Source organism: Phoxinus phoxinus (assembly GCF_949152265.1).
Source record: "Phoxinus phoxinus genome assembly, chromosome: 5".
NCBI classification, from domain to species: Eukaryota; Metazoa; Chordata; class Actinopteri; order Cypriniformes; family Leuciscidae; genus Phoxinus; species Phoxinus phoxinus.
Genome location: NC_136880.1, coordinates 32281183 through 32301243, shown reverse-complemented (window position 1 = coordinate 32301243; position 20061 = coordinate 32281183). Strand labels below are relative to the sequence as shown.

Sequence of the window (20061 nt, the reverse complement as noted above, 5' to 3'; positions counted from 1 at the left end):
GTATTTGATGTCCCCTGAGTGTGTATGTGAAGTTTTAGCTCAAAATACCCCACAAATATTTTTGTATAGCATGTAAAAATGGTCACTTTTTGAGGGTGAGCAAAAACACACCGTTTTGTGTCTGTCCCTTTAAATGCAAATGAGCTGCTGCTCCCGGCACAGAGGGCGGAGCTTCAACAGCTTGCACTCACACGCTGAACATTTCAAAAACTTTTAGCCTTTTATGTTCAAACCGGATTCAGACAATGATGGAGAGACTCAAGAAGAAATGACAACACGTAGAATGCAACAGGACATTTCTGATTGGTTAGTTGATGAATTTATGTAGCTTATTATGTGTAGTTATTTTATATAAGCTACATAAAAAGGGGGTTTATGTAAATTCTCGGGTTGGTGATGTCACTAACCCAAGAGGAATGTCGTGTAGTCCTTACTTTTGTTGTAGTCCTTAAAAAGCAATTTCTTTAAAAGCACATATCTCCCTTTGCTTTCAGCTTTGAGCATTGTAACTTTGCAGATGTTGTTTATGATCAAACAGCAACATTACACACTAACTAAAGTTAGAAAAGTGAAATCATAATCAACCACCCCTATGATATGTGCACCGTCCTCGTATTTACCTATTTAATTTATAATTGATTAAACAAATATATAATTTTTTTTTGATGTAGGCATATTACGTGTTTAAATTCATTTCTAAACTTTTTATTTAAATGTATTTTTAAATGTTGATTTAAATGCCCCCCCCCCCCCCCCAAAGTATTTACATTTAACTTTTTAATGTATTCAAATGTATTTTATATATTATTTTAACATTTATTTACATTTTATTATACATTTTTTTGTTTTGTCTTGGTTATATTAGTGGATTAATTTTTTTCGTTGTTTTTTTTAAATATGAAACACATTTATATGACATTTTAAGTTTCAGTGCTTTACATTTAAAGGGCACCTATTATGACATTTAAAATGTTCCTAATGTTGTTGTGGGAGTCCCCAACAACAGTTTTACATGCATGCAATAACAAAAAACACTTTTGTTTTCGTATAATATGCATTTATTTTTACCTGATTTGCTCACCGACTCCCAAATGATTCGTTCAACGACTCGTTTTTCCAAACCCCTCCTCTGCGCGACGCTAATCTGCGTTGATTGGTCAGATGACCCAGCAGTGTTTACAGAGATAATACTTATTTTTAACACGGAGTACAATGATGCTTTTATCAATTAAATTGTGTTATAATAATGATTATAGTCCACTGCTTTATAGTTTGTAGTAAAAAACGAAAAATAAGATAAATAATTTAATGTTATGTTAGAGAGCATAGCCCAGAGTTCATATTGTAAAAGCACAATCAGTCTTTGTTTGAGTTAGCCCGATGCATAAACATAACGTTTTTACACACAAAAAAAATGCAGTTACGTTACTACGAGGTATTACTCTATTCTTTAGACAACTCCGAAAACAACAACAAACACTTCACATATCTCAATACAATTGCCATTGAAGACCTAGAAGCTAAACGGTGCTTACACAACACACAAAATAATTATTAAGCATGCTACATAAAATATAAAAGCAAAAATTATTAATAACACTTACAGGTTGTGATACGGAGGAGGAAGCTGATGCAAATACACTTGGCTCGCGAATCCAAGTTTGATTGCATTTAAGTTGGTAAAGCAATCGTCTTCAAAATGGCGCGAACAAAGCACAAGGCTCGGAATACTTCTGTGGTATAGTTGTATGAATTGTAGCCACTTAGTCTTCAAATGCTCCTCCTTGGGCAGATGAAAAAAGTTGGCTTTTGAGTCGCACTTCAGAACACAGCGTCTCGTCGCCATGATATTTCCCTGCTGGCCTTGGAGCGCAATAAGTGGACGTATCGTATTCAAATAACTTGACAAGTTGACGTCATCTAGTCAGAGAAAAAGCTTCGGTCTTCTAACGATTCATAAAAATGACTCCGAGTCGACTCTTACTTTTGAAAGACAATAACTTTATATACGGTGCACTTTCATATTTCAAACTTTGCAGGATGTTTTTGTTCACTTAGATCTATGTTACACACTACATGAAAGGTAAATTTCAAAATTCCATAATAGGTGCCCTTTAAAATAATTTAATATAGGCTAGGCCTATTATTGTACTGAATGGATTCATTAATTCGGTAAATTGAGAATCTGCACTATATTAGGAGCTACAATTTATCCATCTCCATAGGCAATATGATAAAAATCTCCCACCTTCTATCTGAAGCCATGGTGATTCTGAGGAGGAGTGTGTGTGTGTGTGTGTGTGTGTGTGTGTGTGTGTGTGTGTGTGTGTGTGTGTGTGTGTGTGTGAGAGAGAGAGAGAGAGTATGAGTGAGTGCGATACAGAGAGGGAGAGAGAGGGAGAGAGGACTGCCGTTGAGATTGGACTCTATCGTGTCTTCATTATTAGTCTAAAATGCTTTAGTACCTTATTAGCGTAGTCTGCCATTCATCTGTGCTGTCAGTCAAAGATCAGTCACGCCGGATAGGCTACGTTAAGTTCAGGTGAGTCGAATCGCGCGCCGACGTATGAAATCAATTAATTTATTTAGCGCCTAGGCTATATTGTGTCTTTTTTCCCCTCTTTTCTTTATTGCTCAGCATAAGCAACCCGGACAAGCAGTAGCCTACAGAGATTTCAGTTAGACTTTGACTGCTGAATACTTGCAGCATTTTCTGTTTTGAATGGACATCATGTGTTAGCGGCAATGCCAATAACTGTAATAATGCCTTTTTTTTCTTTGACAACAAATAGTCACTAAAACGAAAAATGTTAAGAATGAAATATGCTTCTGGACAAAACGCGTTTTGCCAACATAGCTATCCGTCAAAGAAGACATGTGAATGACCGCACCACGAGTGCTATGGAGAGTCTCTTCTTTATGAATGAAACGGGCTGCGTATGATATTGTGAAGCTGAACTCTTAGTTTACTCCTGTGTCCAACAACCTGCCCCGTGTTGATATAGCCTACATAAGATGTACATGCGTACTATACCGTGGAGATGTCCATTTACGCGCTTGAGCACAAGTGCATATGTAGCATACATTTTCAATATTGGATAAATGTAGGTGTGTGTGTGTGTGTGTGTGTGCGACAAACAGTAAACCAGCACATGCACAGGATCAGTCATCCATTTAGTGGGAAACATAGAATAGCCTATGTATATTCATTGTACATTCATGTCACTCTGCATCATTAAATAGCCTTTTATTAATGGAATTACATGGAGAATTTAGTGACAAAACGGGCTAGATTTGGTTGTGCAACGTGAACATTGAGAAAGAGGACCCGCGCTCTGCTGACGTCGTATTGGGTGCATAATGCATTAGTATAATAATATATCATCGTATAGAGCCAATGCATGACTCTTATGGCAGTCTTGTTGCGGAACATGATGCAGGCTGCGCTCATAATGGAATCTAATGCAGCAATTTATATGGAGACTAATTCGCAAAAGTGCATCCGTTTTTAGTAGGCTATTTCACCAGAGGCAATAATAGGATGCTTGAACGTGATTAACGAGAAACACTTTTATAGCATGCTTTTATAAGTAACAGAAGTAGTAGCCTAACAGTAGTGTTTAAATCCTTTTGAGACCTCTTCACCTCATCTGGCCAATGGTTTAATGGGATTTAAAGGTGCACCATAGTCATTTTTTGCTAATGAAAAAGTTTTGCACATACTTAGCCTAAATGAGCTGTTCAATTGAGAAATGTAATTAAAATAATGTACAATAACATGAGATGACTCTGATCTCTACATCTGATTTCTAGAAAAAGCTGTTATGTTCCAAGGGGTGGCCCCTTGTGGATCCCGACATGTTGACATCACATGACCAGTCATGTCATGCAATTGACAAAATTACTAAAATAAACTAAATAAATAAAAGGCCTGCATTTATGATCATAGTCAGAGAATGGATGTGTAGAATAAGACAAAAATATGATAAAAAAAGAATAAAACAAAAGGTGCAAAGCATCAGAAACGTCATGCACCCATGTAGCTTATAGATGACACTCTGAAGTCCAAAACTGCTACTTTTGGGACGAATAAGAGGCAAATAATTGCTTAGTATAAAATGCTGCGTTTAAGTCCAAATTTTTATGCCCTTCCCTTGCTAACTTCCCTCGGTCTCGTTCACTTGGATGTATCATTGCTTACGTTGCATGAGTGCCACCACTGCTGGTGGAACCCTTGAAATGTGTTTAAATGGAACAACCATATTAAACCTTGATCACTTGCAATCTGCTATGGAGCTGCAGTTTGTTTCCTTATGAATTTGTTTTATGCACCATTCTATAGGCCTAGGTACGTTTGGGCTGTAATTTAAAAAAAATATATAAACAAATATTAAATATGAATATATTTAAATTAAATATAAAAAAATACACAAACAAAAATAACAATACAATAAACTATAACTGTTAAAAAACAGTCACTTTAATTGTTGCTACAACAATTATTAAATGCGGTTAAATGTAAAAATAACGGCAATATTATACACTAGATTTATGTGGAGTGGGGGTAAATTAAGCACAAACTGCTGTGATGTCACAATCATGGTGCATTGTGGTCTATTGATCTGTCTGAAGTGTATTTTTAGTAGACTCGCTCCCTCTGTCAAAATCGAGGGGTCGAGGGTCTGTCCAAATTAACGTCCACTTGACGAAGTTGAACGCACTTTAAAATGGTGGTGGGGATTCTCTGTAGGGGAAGTGCTCAGGAAAGTTTGCAAATGCATGTCTAAAAGTGTTAATGTCTAAATGGATTTAAACGCCCTATGCCCTCATTCATGATTTCATACATTCCTCCTCTAATATAGTCCACTGAATGAGTGAATGAAAATGAGCGAGTGAATTCGGACACTGAGTTTAACGGAAGTGGTGCGAGTCTGCAAGAAGCAGTAATTCATTTGGCACAATGCTCGTAGTGCTTGGGTATTCTTCAACAGATGTCGATTTTATTTGACTGACTCGATAATGTCCTGTCCATGGCTGTCCTCTAAATATCAACTATAAGAGTATAGGGGGTGATAATACTATAAGAGTATTTCTGACAGCCTTACTGAGTGCACCTTAAAGACAGTATTTCTGAATTGAGGGGGTCAAGTGTTATCCTGGTGAGTTTACTAGGTCTGTTCTTCTCTCTCAGAAATCTATAGTGACAGATATCTATATTTTGATCGCCGGCCCCTGAATCGAATCGAATTGTAATTGTATCATGGCATGTTTGTTTTGATATAATAATTATCTGCAAATATTGTATCATGATGCATCATATCGCGATGAAACACCTGATTTACACCCTAGAAATCAATCTAAATCTGTGTTCACTTTTTCTTTTCTTTAAATATATTAAAAGTGTACCTGGAAGACAGATGTAGCTCAAAGGGAAGAGAACAAGCCATGTGACTGTTTCACACACATAAAGGCTGCAATTATCCCTCAAAATAATGCTCATGATGAATTTAATAAGCATTCTCATTTGAGATGAACTGATTAAGTATCTAAACCCATACAGTTTACTACCCACTTAACCCCACCAGTTTAGCCGAGAAAAAGTGATGCAATGCCATTAACAGTTAATTTGAGGTATAGCAGCTAATGGAGAAAAAGGTACTAAGCTCCGGGACCAGCCTTAGGCCAAATGCATGTTCAAGTTCTCAGGCAGCTATAAATCAATCAAGTTTATTCGTGGAGGACAATCCATACATTTGATTTAGCTCCACACCCTAAGGTCTTGTATTAGTTGAGCATCAATATTACGGTTTTAAGATGCAAGTTGTTTGGCAGTGCGTAGGCCATGAGATGAAACACAAAGCTCCTCAAAAACACATCTTATTATCTCAGTATAAACGTCAGTTTACGGTGATCTTGCATGATCTCATAGTTGATATATCAGACCTTCATGCACTCTGTCCCTCAGCTGCGGCCTCACAGGAGCTTTGCTTTGTGGCGTGGATGCATGCTGGCAGTTTTAAATCCTTTGAATTGGGTCACTGGAAGCACATCCAGCAGGACAGACGAGGTAAAGCGCAATGATTAGCCTCTAAGCCCAGTCCACAGAGGAGCAATCTGTTTGACGGACTGATCGACAAGAGCAAGAGAGATGTTTCTTGCAATGCTGGCAGGGACACAGTAAAACTGCAGAACACTCGTGGTAAGGTAAAATGTAACAGAGTGATTAGCCAGTCAGTTGAAGCAGTTACGAATAGTCATTTGTTCTGAGTTCATGAGGTTAGTTACAATATGGTGTCAGGCATATGGTTAACTCTATATATTATTACTTTTCAATTATCTCTTGATTATTATTTTTTTTGCTCTCTTTGCCGTCTTGTGGAGCACTGTTTTTTTGTGTGTTTTTTTTGCATTAATGTTCTTTAGTGTTATTGTAAGGATGTATTTAAAGCTGGGCTATGCTGGTTTGGGAATTTCTTCGCTGTATTCTCGCTTTTTGCTCGCAGGTTTCTCTATAGAGCTCCCCCTTCAGCTTTAGAATAGATATTTGACAACACTGTTGAAAATCTTGTTGGCGACTCTCAGATACCAGAGGCTAGTAGATCAACGACATCAAAGCAGACGGGACATATCTCTATAAAACGTCTTCTTCATTCGGGTTCGAACAGCTTGAGGGAGCGCAATAATGATAGAATTTTAGCAGATTTCTTTTTGCCGTAAATCAATTCTTTACATCGCAAGACCTGATATCACGCGATACTTCCTGACGCTGCGTCCGGCGGCCCGCCGGCTCAAAGTTGCAAGTGTGTTTTCTCCGCTCACATGCGATAGGGGGGTGCGAAACGACCACCATAAAACCCGAAAAAAAGTTATATAACCATTCCAATGACTCCGAAGCTGTTCGGTTAAGGTAAAAAAACTGCATAGTTCACCTTTAAAGGTATAATTTCTGTCATTATTTAATTTAATCATCCTCATTTCATTCCAAACTGTGGACTTTTTGTCCACTATTTTAAACTCCATTGACTTTCATTGTATGAACAAAAAGTATTAATTGTATTAATTTTTTTTTTTTTTTTATGATGACAGAATTGTTTAAGTGTACTATCCCTTTAAGGTGGGTTTTGGAATCTTGCATGTCATTAAAATCAGCTTTTTTTAAAAGTTAATTTTGCTGTCAGGATATACATCAATGATTTAGACATAATTGGAAATGTTTTGCACTGAATATTCTTATGCTAGTTTGTTTAATAGAATCTGATAGGCTCTACTGATTTCTGCAAGGCGAGTGTTAGATTTAGTCTGGCCAGTATTTATTTACAACACTGTTTTATATCAAGACAGCATTTTCTCATGCCCCTGCACAGCTGAATGAATGAGACTGGGCTAATCCAGCAACATTTGGCGCAGAGAAATGGCAGATGGTGTATGGGGTATTTATAGGCTGTAGCCCTGCTTCCCCAAAGAGTCTGAATTTTTACTGTAAACACCATGTAATACACAAACACACATATGTGGCATAAAGACACATCCATTTTAAAGGGATAGATCACCCAAAAGTGAATCTATGTTGTTTCAAACCTGTATGACTTTCTTTCTTCTGTGGAACTCAAAGGTAGATATTCTGAAAGAAAGAAAAAGTCTTACAGGTTTGGGTGAATGAAAAGTATTACAACAAGAGGACAAATTAATGATAACATGTTCATTTTTGGGTGATTTATCAGGAAATTATTTTTCTTCAGTTTTCTAATTGTAAAAGTAAATTAATTTCTTCATTATTGCAATGCATCTGAATATTATATCTGAACAACAACCAAAAGAATCACTCATTGATCTGTTTTTCCTCCTTGATTGACTTGGTCATTGTTTAGAAATTGTAGTTTTCATCAGAGTTACAAAAAGCATGTTTAGCTTTTATTTTCACCACACAAAAAAAAAAGTTATATTTCCTAATCAGAAAAATCTTTCTCTTTTTGTCTGTGCGTGCAGTAACAAACACTTTTACCCAAGTTTGATTTCCCAGAGCACTGAGAGATCAATTGGTCTCAGACTCTGACCGTGGTTCTCTTCTCAACCCAGTGAACATGTGAACAGTAATGTGTGCATGCATATGCCTCTCCATCTTCTTAGTATCTTTAGCATGCAGTAAAGTGAGGCATATCTTCCCACAGAATGAGAGTCAATTCTGAATCGAAAATATTTTTTCTTCAATAGAATATTGGTATTCATGCAGATATGCAATAGAAACTGCCAGAGTGAAAGCCTGGTTTGACTGATAAAGAGAAAGCAGCTCTTTACAGTATATTACAGTATATTATGCGGCAAAGCTTCTCACTCAGATTAGAGCAGAACCTGGCTAATGGACTCGGCTTGATGGGCATCCCGTGGAATCCAGTGCAGTGACCTATCCATCCATCCATCCATCCATCCATCCATCCATCCATCCATCCATCCATCCATCCATCCATCCATCCATCCATCCATCCATCCATCCATCCATCCATCCATCCATCCATCCATCCATCCATCTATCCACCCATCCATCCATCCATCCATCCATCCATCCATCCATCCATCCATCCATCCATCCATCCATCCATCCATCCATCCATCCATCCATCCATCCATCCAGTTGTATGAATTTTTTGATTATTTTGTTTAATTTTTCGAAACATTCTTAACATTCTCTTAATTGTTTACTGTGAAATATTCAGTGGTTGATTGGTAATATTGTAAATTAAAAACTGAAATTTCAGTTAGGTTTTTCTCAACATTTTAGAAATTGATTTAAAAATTCCTGCTTGCTTCAAATTTAATTGAAATTCAGGCATCTTTAGTCCTCACAACCTATTTTACGTTCATAATGTGACAGGTAAACATGACTTTAAATATGCTTAATCAATAAAGAAATAATATATATTTTTGGTGGCACCAATTAAGAAAGATGCTGGTGTCAGTAATGAGGCCATGTTTACCAGCTTGCCCAGACCAAATGTGAGTTTATTAAACTAGCGCCTAGATAACATTTAGCTAGTTAACATTATCTAAGGCCTATGTGATAACAGCAGAAAGGGAAAGTCATTCAAAAGAGCAAATTAATGCATTTTGCTTCTAGACTGTTCTTTTAGTTTCTTTGGAATAACATGCACCAATGATTCACAATAAAATCAGAAAAACAGAGTAATTTGTTTGTGTTGTTTCCAACTCCGTTTTTTATGCACGGCGTGTGTGGAACCGCCAGCATACTGAGCCCACACTTCCATTTACTGTGATTGTTTAAGAGTATGTGGCATGATGCCCGTGTGCTATTCAGCAAACATTACCTTTCGAATCCTAATGTCTGAGTGATATATTCCACAATTCACTTCAGTAAAAGCAAGGTCATTCCCAAATCCGGTGGCATCAGCACATTGCTGTGAGAGTGGTTGGGATACCTTGAATGAGGCACATGCATTATAATCTCTCCTCGTGCCAAACTTAATTTATAATAGAGTTTGGCTGAATAGTGAGGCGCTGTAACAGCATTAATAAGCACGGTGGCTCTCCGGTCCTTCCGCGAAGGACTTAGAATAGATAACACAGCACTCCGAGTGAGATTGACATCAATCACAGCGCAGAAACAAGCGTGACACCTTAAGAGGGGCGAGAGGGGGGCACCAGCCTGTCAGAGGTCTGAAATCCGCAGACACTAGCATTGATCAAAGGCTCAGTGTCCTCTGCTCATTGATTTGACAGCACACAGGGTGTTAGAGAGGGGGAGAGGCACCAGGGCTTCTCTCAGATGAGAGCTTGACTGCTGTCGGGATTGCTGCACCCTGCCAAGCATGTTTGCTGCATTTAAGCCCTGACTGTAAGTAGCCTGGTGTCATAATGCAATATGAATCATTTTTCGGGCAGCCAGCTTTGAGAAGCATTTCCACATCCGTTCATGTGCACTAACCTGTCTTGTTAAAAAACGTTGACTAATTAAGCAGTTTTTTTGGCCTTCCTCTCCTTTTCATGACCCAGATTTACTCAGCTTGCAGTAAATTTCACATGCAAAATGCACTTAAAATTACCAAAATTCTTCATACATGTCAAGTCATGCTTCTTCCATAACATTAGCAAAGGTTGTCACCCAACAAACACACTTTTTCACTCTTATAGCAATGGCCTAAACACTATATCAACAGGTCGCAAGGTCTTGAGATGTGTTTTTTGCAGGGTTTTTTATTCTTTTTTTTCTTTTCTTTTTTTTAAATTTATTTTACAATCGCAATAATTTCTCAATATTTAGGTTACTTTTTCAAAACTCTTTACAAAGTTCTCCTAACCCTAACTTTCACAGCAAGTAGATTCACTTTCAAAATGCAATAAACCACAACACTTTATACAAGTCTAAAATCTTTTTGATGGAAGTCCAGCAGAAATCTTGTTAAAACTGTGGTAGTTTCATTGAAGTTGTCTCAGTATCCCTCGTCTGCTAGTGTGAAATTGAGCTATTGATTACTTAGGGTAAAATCGGTGTAAACTTAAAGCCTGGAAATTGTGTTCTTGCTGGCTTCTGCAAAATCTTTACACGATTCGATGTGTGTTCTATGTTTGCGGTTCTTCGACACTGATGGATATGGTCTGTGTCTTGGGTAAATTATTCATGAGAACATTAAATTGCACATATAAAAGCTAATTAAAAAAAATCTAAAACCCGTTTTGCACTCAGACAGATAGATAGTGCCACCATCTGAATGATGGTGTGCTCAGGAGCAGAAAACTGTTGAGAATTATTGTTTTGGCTCTAAGGCAATAAATAATGCACTGTTATAAACTGCAGTGAAAGCAAGAGAGTGTCTAAGGGCAGAGCACAGATACATTATGATGAGTTGCATTGTGATTTCATAGCATGATGGATGACAAGGCTCATGTCTCTTTCTTCAGAAAAGCCACTTAAGTCCTGTTTAAAAGAAAACATCCCTAAATGTGCTTGTGTGTCTACCTGTAACTTTGATGAAGTAAAGATAAATACCCAGTAAATAAATGATGATCATGTTAAATGTTTAAAGCATGATAGATTTAAATAGGACCTACGGTGTGTCCTAAATATGCATGATGTGTTTCCAGTCACTAGCAATTCTTCTGTATACTGAACACGCTGTGACGTGGTACATTCACAGCCTATCAGAATAAATGTGATGTACAGTATGATGTTTTTTTTTTTTACGAGTGGGGAATGTGGATGGTTACTCATAGTCAGAAATATAAACAACTGACAAAATGTTGAGTGATTTATGAAGAATTTAGCTTTTATTTCTTGTCCTTCTGGTTCTGGCCTCTAATCAGTCAATACAATTGTCTGTGTGTCATCATGGCTAAGGCATTCCTGCAATACCGGAGGCTGCAGTTTCAGGACCGCATTTCTAGGACCCTATTTAATTATTATTATTATTTTTTTACGATAAAAAAGCACTTACTATTCAATTCCGCATATATATATATATATTTTTTTTTTTAAGGAATGACTTAGTTGTTTAATTGTAGAGTTAAAAAAAACTTGTATTTTTGTGTGGTTAATAAAAAGAAGGTAGCCTACATCACCATCTTATTCTGACGAAAGTGACTTAAACCTGAAGTATGCATACGATGGACACTTAACTATCGAGGCCACAGGAGAGGATTTATGAATGGCAGTGAAGCGACGCAACTGATGTTGTATGTCCAGATGACATTCATATTACACATATTCATACTATACACATACTTTTTTAGCGGTTGTGAAGTAATTACTTATTCAAAATAATGTTCAAGAGATTATGCGATTTCAGATGAAAATATCACTTTAGAATCTCGTTAGAAGAAGTATAGGTCATCCGGGTACTTTTTTTCTATACTCTTTTATGAGTACTGTGAATTTAGACATACTTATTTATCTCACAAACTGTTTTTCATCTCCATATTTAATAGGGAAGTATGCGATTTCGAATGCAGCCTTGGTATTTTACAACGTGATTTTAGGGGCCGGGGGCCAAAAAATCAAGAAATGTACTTTTACGGTTTTCAAAATAAACATTTTCACTTAAGATATTAATTAGGTAAATATGGTTTATATATATATATATATATATTTACACATTTACTTTGGTCAGAAATCATGAGATTAATCACATGATTTTATTCTGTTGTCAATTTTTTTTATAAAATAAGAAATAATAAAAATATGCATGTAGTATTGTGAAAAGAATATTTAAATATAATACAGCACAATGTTTGTATTTATAATATCACATATCATATTTTATATTATACATTTTGTATTAATATGAATCAAATGAATTGATCTTAATATAAATGGCTACATGTAACAGGTGTTTTTGTTTTTTTAGGAAGATGATATTATTTGGTGGTCCTTGGCATCAAAAAGTTTGAGAACCCAGGCTATTCAGTACGCAATCATCTAAATGTTTCTTTTTTTCTCTATTAGGTCTAAAAAGCGAGCGGCTCAATTGAAAGCTCAAGATGCCCGAGCAGAGCAACGACTACCGTGTGGTGGTGTTTGGAGCAGGGGGTGTGGGGAAGAGCTCACTGGTGCTCCGTTTTGTCAAAGGCACTTTCCGGGACACCTACATCCCGACGGTGGAGGACACGTATCGGCAGGTGATCAGCTGTGACAAAAGCGTCTGCACCCTGCAGATCACAGACACAACTGGCAGCCACCAGTTCCCTGCCATGCAGCGTCTGTCCATCTCCAAGGGTCACGCCTTCATCCTGGTCTACTCCATCACTAGTAAGCAGTCCCTGGAAGAATTAAAGCCCATTTACCAGCAGGTTCTCGCGATCAAAGGCAACGTAGAGACCATCCCGATCATGCTAGTGGGGAACAAGAGTGACGAGACTCAACGGGAAGTCAAGACCGAGGATGGAGAGGCCCAGTCCAAGACCTGGAAGTGTGCTTTCATGGAGACCTCGGCTAAGACTAACCACAATGTCACTGAGCTGTTCCAGGAGCTTCTCAACTTGGAGAAGAAGAGGAACATGAGTTTGAACATCGATGGCAAGCGTTCTGGGAAGCAAAGCAGGGCTGACAAGCTGAAAGGGAAATGCAGCATCATGTAGACCGCTTGTTAGAGGCAGAACCGGAACGTAGTGAGATAAAGCGGTGCGATAGAGTGATAAAATGACAAAGGAAAGGAACTGAGAGAGGAGAGAAAAATTTATGGAGATTATTTGACATTTCATGCTTATTTCCGATAACAAGGATTTCACTCTGACTTCATCCTTCACCATCAGTCTTTGGCCTTAACAAGCCCTATCTCATTCACATTGCCTTGTCTGTTTCTATTATTTTACAGAGCATCACCACCATCTCTCACATCTGAGAAATATTCAGACAGCAATCGATTGCTGCACAGCCCTTTTGTTGCACATATTTTTATTGAATGGTTGCAGCTGCGTTGCTAAAGCAGATACAGACTTTTATATTTATATGTTATCCAAACATAAGACTTTGCGTAACTTGTCAGATTGAGGAAATAAGGTCAGTATTTATAAGTCAAACCACCCTTTAATTCTTTCTTTCAGGTTGTGTAGAATCCACTTTTATTCGTTATCCTCATAACATTTTGATGATTACTTTTACATGTCCACATATCTTAAAAAATACCAATAAATATTTAAGACAATCATTTTGTTAAACATGAGCAAAATACCAGAGAAATGTTTGATGCTTTATAAAATGATTACCTTCAGTGACATCAAGGTAGTTCTAAAATCTGAAAGCATATAGACACTTCACTTTATGTAAAGCAGCAAGCACTCATCATCATCTTCATCATCATTACAATCATCTCTGGCATTCATCTGCTCAATATGTAGACACGTATGGCTTCCCCACTAGTTTAGAGTGAGCTAGATCTTATTTTTCTTAAGATGAACTGCTCATATTTTCAAGTATAATTGAGACAATAACAAATGTAGCTCTCTTAAAATCAATCAGGAAATGAATGCATATGGAGTGTGTTTTGGCAGCAAAACTAAATTGTGGCTCTCCTAACACAAGCAAGTCTTCTCACCCAATTTATCCGAGACTATGTGAACATTGAAGTAGATATATGGAGTGTTATGAGAGTTAAAAAAGTTTTACGATAAAGAAGCATTTATTGTTCAAACATTTGAACTGTTTTTCCAGAATGAACCATTTTATTCACATCACAGTATCAGACATTACTGGAGTTTTTGGCTCGAAACAAATTCAGTTTTTGTGTCCTTCATGGTCCAATACCGCCAACCTGTTCCAGTTTCAGTAAGAGAATGCAATCACCCTGCAAATCAGCCTTTGACAAAAGAAACATTTGTGTTCATAAAGGGCCTTGATTGTATAGCATTTTATTTTTATTTAACCAGCTGATTGCCTTGTACAAATTATGCGCTAAAGAGCCCTTTTAATGTGTTTTCGGGTTGTGCAGACAACGTTATTCTATCCATGTTATGTTATGTAAAAAGCTAGTTTTTGAACGGGGTTCAACAGAATTGTGTAGAGGTTCATTTAGTTCGAACTGTCCTGTAAATAAAGCATTTTGAATGACACCTGCTATTATAATAACAACAACCACGTATGAAAAAAAAAACTAACTTATTAAAAATAAATATATCAAACATTATATGCACCTAACTAAATTCAAATTTTAATGATATCTACTGATATACTGTGAAATGCATTGCAATAGAACTGAAAACATAATTCATATATAGTTTCCGGTTTACTGTCAGCTAATATTACGACAGCTTGTTGCCTCTGACTGATGTACATGATTAATATTTTAATATTAGTTCCCTGGATGCCCCACCAACACATTCATCCCTTAAAATGGTGCTATAATTTACCACCTCCCTATGGTGACAGTAGTTCTGCTCTGCATGGTTTATAGAGTCATAAATCCCTCTTTATCACTTTGCAGAGTTTTGCTGATTTTTCTAAATTAGGGACAACGCCTCATCCATCTTGTGTTTGAAGTTTAGACTGTATTCAGATCCATTGTAACCGAATCTGTGTGTCCAATCTCTATAAAGCCCACTCAGCTGGTGCATGAGTCACACTGCTGATACCATTAGAGGCACTGCAAGCTGCACGAGAGGAAAACTGCAGAGCTTCTTGCATTTTACATGCACGGGAAGTCTGCGCTCTCTGAAGAGTGTCAGCTACCTGTGATCCTCTTGGTTGGCTTGACAACATGGACTTGCCTCCGCAATGCCAATGCCCACCAGTTCTGTGTATAAAATCAGTTCGTGAACCACATTTCATCATGCACTTTTTATTGTAAATACTTGTAAATTGTATGTAAAGAATATAACTACATGTAAAGACATGAGCCATGGACACAATTCCTTTTAAAGCTCTTCAATCACTGTTCATGTGTTTGGCTGGAATCCCAGGGGACTTTCTGTACATCTATCTGGATTCTCATTCATGCATTGCTATACTAAATCTGGTTTACACAGTGAGCACTTTAAATGCCTAAGGGTAATGGAATGTACTGTGAAACGTATGTAAATGTTGACCTCCATTTCATAATTCAGACTACGCATGGTCCCACTTGATGTTAGCCAGCATGAGGGCAAGCTACAAAACTGTGAAGTGACTTTTCAACTTAAATCCTCTGCATTTTATTATTTTTGTACAATATTTTACAAAAGGTCTTTTTGATTAGCTATTAGCAACTAATGATATGCCCTAGCAATAGTCTTCCTAAGACATGGTATGCTGTGCTCACGCATCCCAAACGAAGGAAAATACTGTGTACATATACTAATATATGTGTAGATATATACCTGCAAATATTCTCTAATAAATCTGCAAATTGATTTTCATAATAAAAACAATTAAAGCAAAGCTATTGTTTCCCTCCTTCAAAACATCTGATTGTAACCCCCTGTGCTAAACCTGGTTTCCATGGCAACATCACAGCTGACCCAGGTGTGGATGCTCAGATACACAAATGATGGAATTTACAAAGCAGTAATGCATAAAAGCACATTCAGTAAAGCCTCAACTGTGCTGCATGCAGTCAAGGATTTTATGGGACAAAGAAGACTAAATAATCAGCGTAAAGCTGAAATCTGAAAGTGTCCTATATTTCTAGTAAGTGCTGCAGAAGGCCGTGAAATACAAAGGCAAAAGTTGGCTAATTTAAGAAAACTAAAATGATTATATAACAATATAAATATATACATATAAATATATTTATTGTAATATAATCATTTTACATATATATCAATGATATACTAATTAAATACAATATCAACCTCGACCAGTTGACCAATTCAAGGATGTGAAACTGCTCTTTTAATTCTATTAAATAGATAATACAAAATTGCATAAATGATTCTTGGACTGACCAAAGTATTTAAAGAGAGAAGGTTACATTAAAAACATAAATTTTAATATTAAATTCATTATTGTTTTATATAGAATTATTCTATAGTCTATGCAATTACATCAGAAGTAACTAATTAAATTACAGAAAAAAATAAGAGTAATTCCTTTCTTTACTGTTTCAAGGGAAAAGTCATTTAAAAAATGGTTATCATTTAATAATTAATAATGCTATGGCATGACAATGCAACGTGAAGGGGAAAAACACATAAGCAACAAGCAATTACCGTCTTATAGCCTTGGGTGTATACTGTATAAATGTATACTGTATAAATGTCAAATGTAAAAAGTTGCCAATTTCTTTCCGATTCCAAAGATTTGAATGATCTACTGCCTTTGTATCTCACGCAGGCAACCTGCAGGGAGAGAGGAGAAACATGGCAAGTTGAATCAAGAGCTTCACTGTGATGTTGTGAGAATCAAACCAGCAGCACAGAACAAAACAATGGCTGCCAGGGAACCTGCATGAATCAACTCTCCTGACTGTGATCCACTGCTTCATTCTCTTCTCTCTCTCTTTCTCTCTCTCTCGTTGCCCCCCGCCTCCCAACAACTGCACCACCTCATTCCTTTCTCAGCAGTATTGCAGTTTCCATGCAGACTGTTAGATGGACTGCTGCTTTCTGAGAGAGAGAGAGAGAGAGAGAGAGAGAGAGAGAGAGAGAGAGAGAGAGAACTGCATGACTTCAAAGCATGAGAAAATGATAGAAAATATACTGCCATCAGCAAAATTTCATGTTCCAGAGCGGACACAATGCAATAAAGTATCTTCCATCCCCATTTACTATTAATACATCCAACTGTAAAAATACAGCAACTGCTGTGCCAAGTCAAATGTTAGCACAAGTCATTTGGGACCTTTGAGAATCCAAAGGCACAGTGAGAATCCTGGGGATCCAAAGGGAGGCTGTGAAGTGAAGCAGAAAGAAAAGACAAATCGCCCGCACAGTCCTTGAATAAAACAGTGTCTCAAAGCAAACAGATAAAGGTGAACATCTTTAACATTTACGAGCACAAAACTCAGGTGGATACATGGGTCAGTTTTTATGTATTTCATAATTTAAAAAGGCCTAAAATACATTTTGTTTTAAATTTCAGATGGCTTATAGTAAACATGTAACCACAAACTCAAACCTGCTTCCTGCTTGGACAGTGAATGTAAATGCAACTCCCATTGGACACTCTTTCAATATATGTGCTTAAAAGGGTATTATGTTAGATTAACAGTCCACTACGCGATTAGCTGCCTATAATAATGTCCTTTGAACTGCCACAGGGTACAGTCTCTTAAACTGCCCTGACTGCATTTTAAAAGCTTTCGGATGGGAACCGTAAGGCTTTATTATTAAGGCTGGCTCACTCTGATCAAGTGCCAAGTGCCAAATTTGCCTGGAGGTGCAGATCCACCTACAGTAGCCTATATCTAACACATATAGGGCTTACTCAAGGAAGTAGAACACATCCCACTAAAGCCTGTATTTGCAGTTGTGTACGCAACAATAATACCGAAAAGCAATTTGCAAGGGATTTCAAGAGGTTTTTTTAAAGGGATAATTTACAAAAAATTATCATTTTGTCATCATTTATTTAGCATCATGTAATTTCAAACCTGAATGACTTACTTTTCTGTGGAACATTAAAAAGAACATATTTTGAGAAATGTGTCAGTGTTTTTGTCCATACAATGGTCGTCAGTGGTAACTAAAACGATTTGGTTTCCAACACTCTTCAAAATATCTTCTTTTATTCCACAGAAGAAAGAAAGTCATAGAGGTTTGGAATAAAATGAGGGTGAGTAAATGATGACAGAATTGACAATTTTGGGTGAACTATCTCTTTAGGTATTAGGGGAGCGCGGGGCACAACCTAACGCGGGGTTAAATGTAACACGGACTTTTTACGTAGTTACTCAGGGTCACGCGTGTTGTGTTTACGCTCTTTTTCTCTCGCTGCCAGAAGACGGTCTCCCGTGGATTTGTGAAAAGTTTTGGTAATATTTTGTGAAGATACGGGACAAAGAGTGTTTTGACACCATCTAAGTATTTTTTTTCATCATACATATTTTTCTGTTTCTGAGTTGTGTGTGTACGTCACCAAATCTAACTTTATATTGCCTTAATCACTGTCTTGTTGGCTAAAACATGGCACCATTTTGAAACATGTCAGCAACTCCTAGCAACTGTTAGCTAGGTTTAAAATATTTTTTACACAGCGGGGTTAGTTGTAACACAGTGTTACAACTAAGCCGCCAAGTGTTCACAATATTGTAGGCTATGGGATTTGTTTACTATATTGATCACTTGTTTATTTATTAAAAATATTGCCTGTTTTCATGTAATAAACACTTTAAAATGTGATTTTAAGCTTGTTTTTATTATTATTACTGTTACTATTAATAATAATAATAATTTTGCATGCAAAACTGTTCAGCCCTTTCCTAAATCTCTATCCATGATATTGATCCATAATAGAAGGATGATTGGATGAGGGATGGATGTATGGATATTTATCTATACAGATGTACAAACAATATCAAACTATACAGATAAAATAGTACTGAATTATGTGTGTTACACACAAGTGTTACAACTAACCCCTCTGTCTGTTACAACTAACCCCGCATATGGGGTAAGTTGTAACATTTGCACTTCTGTCACTTTCAGTGCAACTGTACGAAAATGGAAGGTCCTAGAAAAAAACTTTAAGTGTTCATTTGTAGCAGAGATGTGTATGTTTCTTGTGTAAAAAAAAGATTACTCTAACCTAATTATTTTTTAAATAATTGAGCCAAAACCAAAATGCGTTAGGTTGTGCCCCGCTCTCCCCTACTATGCCACCAAGTTATATTTTTTACTAGTATCTATTTTTATGTTACTAAATGTACTATCCAATAGTAACTACAAAGATAGCCTACTACTAGGCTAGCCTATATGCTACTTATTCCAGCAACATTTCTATAGGCCTTAGCTAGGCTAATAATCAAATAAATATGGAATAAATATTAGAAACTTAAATAAATGTTCAACTGAACAGTTACAAGTAGTACTGGAAATAGTTATCAGCAATGATTGAATTATATTCAAACAGTTTTGAATACAAACAATGGAATAATGACTTGCTAATGAACTGCTAATTAATATGTAGGCTACTGGCTTAGCTAACAGATGCTATCATTTTGGAAGGCTTACTAGTGAAATAATAAAAAAGAATACTAGCAACAATTGGATTACTCCCTAGTATTTGAAAAACGTTTTTAAAAACAAGTAGCCTATAGGCTACTATAACAACAGACCACAGTTAGTTGTTTTAAGGAATACATGTTATTTGTTTGTTTTTTTAGAACAACAATGAAAGTGGCAACTACAACACACGAAGGAAAGAAAAGGGGGGAAAACATGAGTATGCTATAACCAGTAAAAATAAATAAAATATCAAAGATAAAGATAAAGGACTTGCATATTTTGATCATTGTTAAAGACAAGTAAATAATAAAAAAAATAGTCCGCAAGCAGAAAATACAATAATCTGGGTAAATGTTAATAAATATTTAACAAGAAGATGAAATATACAGTATATTTCGTCGTTCTTCTTCCATGTGTGAACAGAGTTTGTACACTAGCGCCCTCTTGGGCCAGTATGCGTTACTGCATACTGCGGTGGAA

The 20061-nt window shown here is 36.6% G+C and overlaps 1 protein-coding gene across 3 annotated transcripts; it reads left to right on the top strand.

Annotated features, from left to right (window-relative positions):
- Positions 1 to 210: 210 nt before the first annotated feature.
- Positions 211 to 15835, top strand: diras1b (DIRAS family, GTP-binding RAS-like 1b). Of its 3 annotated transcripts, none has more exons than XM_079612029.1 (2): positions 211 to 306; positions 12452 to 15829. In XM_079612029.1, the coding sequence occupies exon 2, from the start codon at positions 12487 to 12489 to the stop codon at positions 13081 to 13083; it is 597 nt and encodes a 198-aa protein (XP_079468155.1). In that variant the 5' UTR covers positions 211 to 306; positions 12452 to 12486; the 3' UTR covers positions 13084 to 15829. The 3 variants fall into 3 exon arrangements, with proteins under 3 accessions (XP_079468155.1, XP_079468153.1, XP_079468154.1); XM_079612027.1 differs by lacking the exon at positions 211 to 306 and adding an exon at positions 2377 to 2542 and having other exon boundaries at positions 12452 to 15835; XM_079612028.1 differs by lacking the exon at positions 211 to 306 and adding an exon at positions 6097 to 6199 and having other exon boundaries at positions 12452 to 15835.
- Positions 15836 to 20061: the final 4226 nt, after the last annotated feature.

Coding starts and splice junctions, on each gene's coding strand:
- diras1b (XM_079612027.1), top strand. CDS start 12,487: ATGCCCGAGCAGAGCAACGACTACCGTGTGGTGGTGTTTGGAGCAGGG.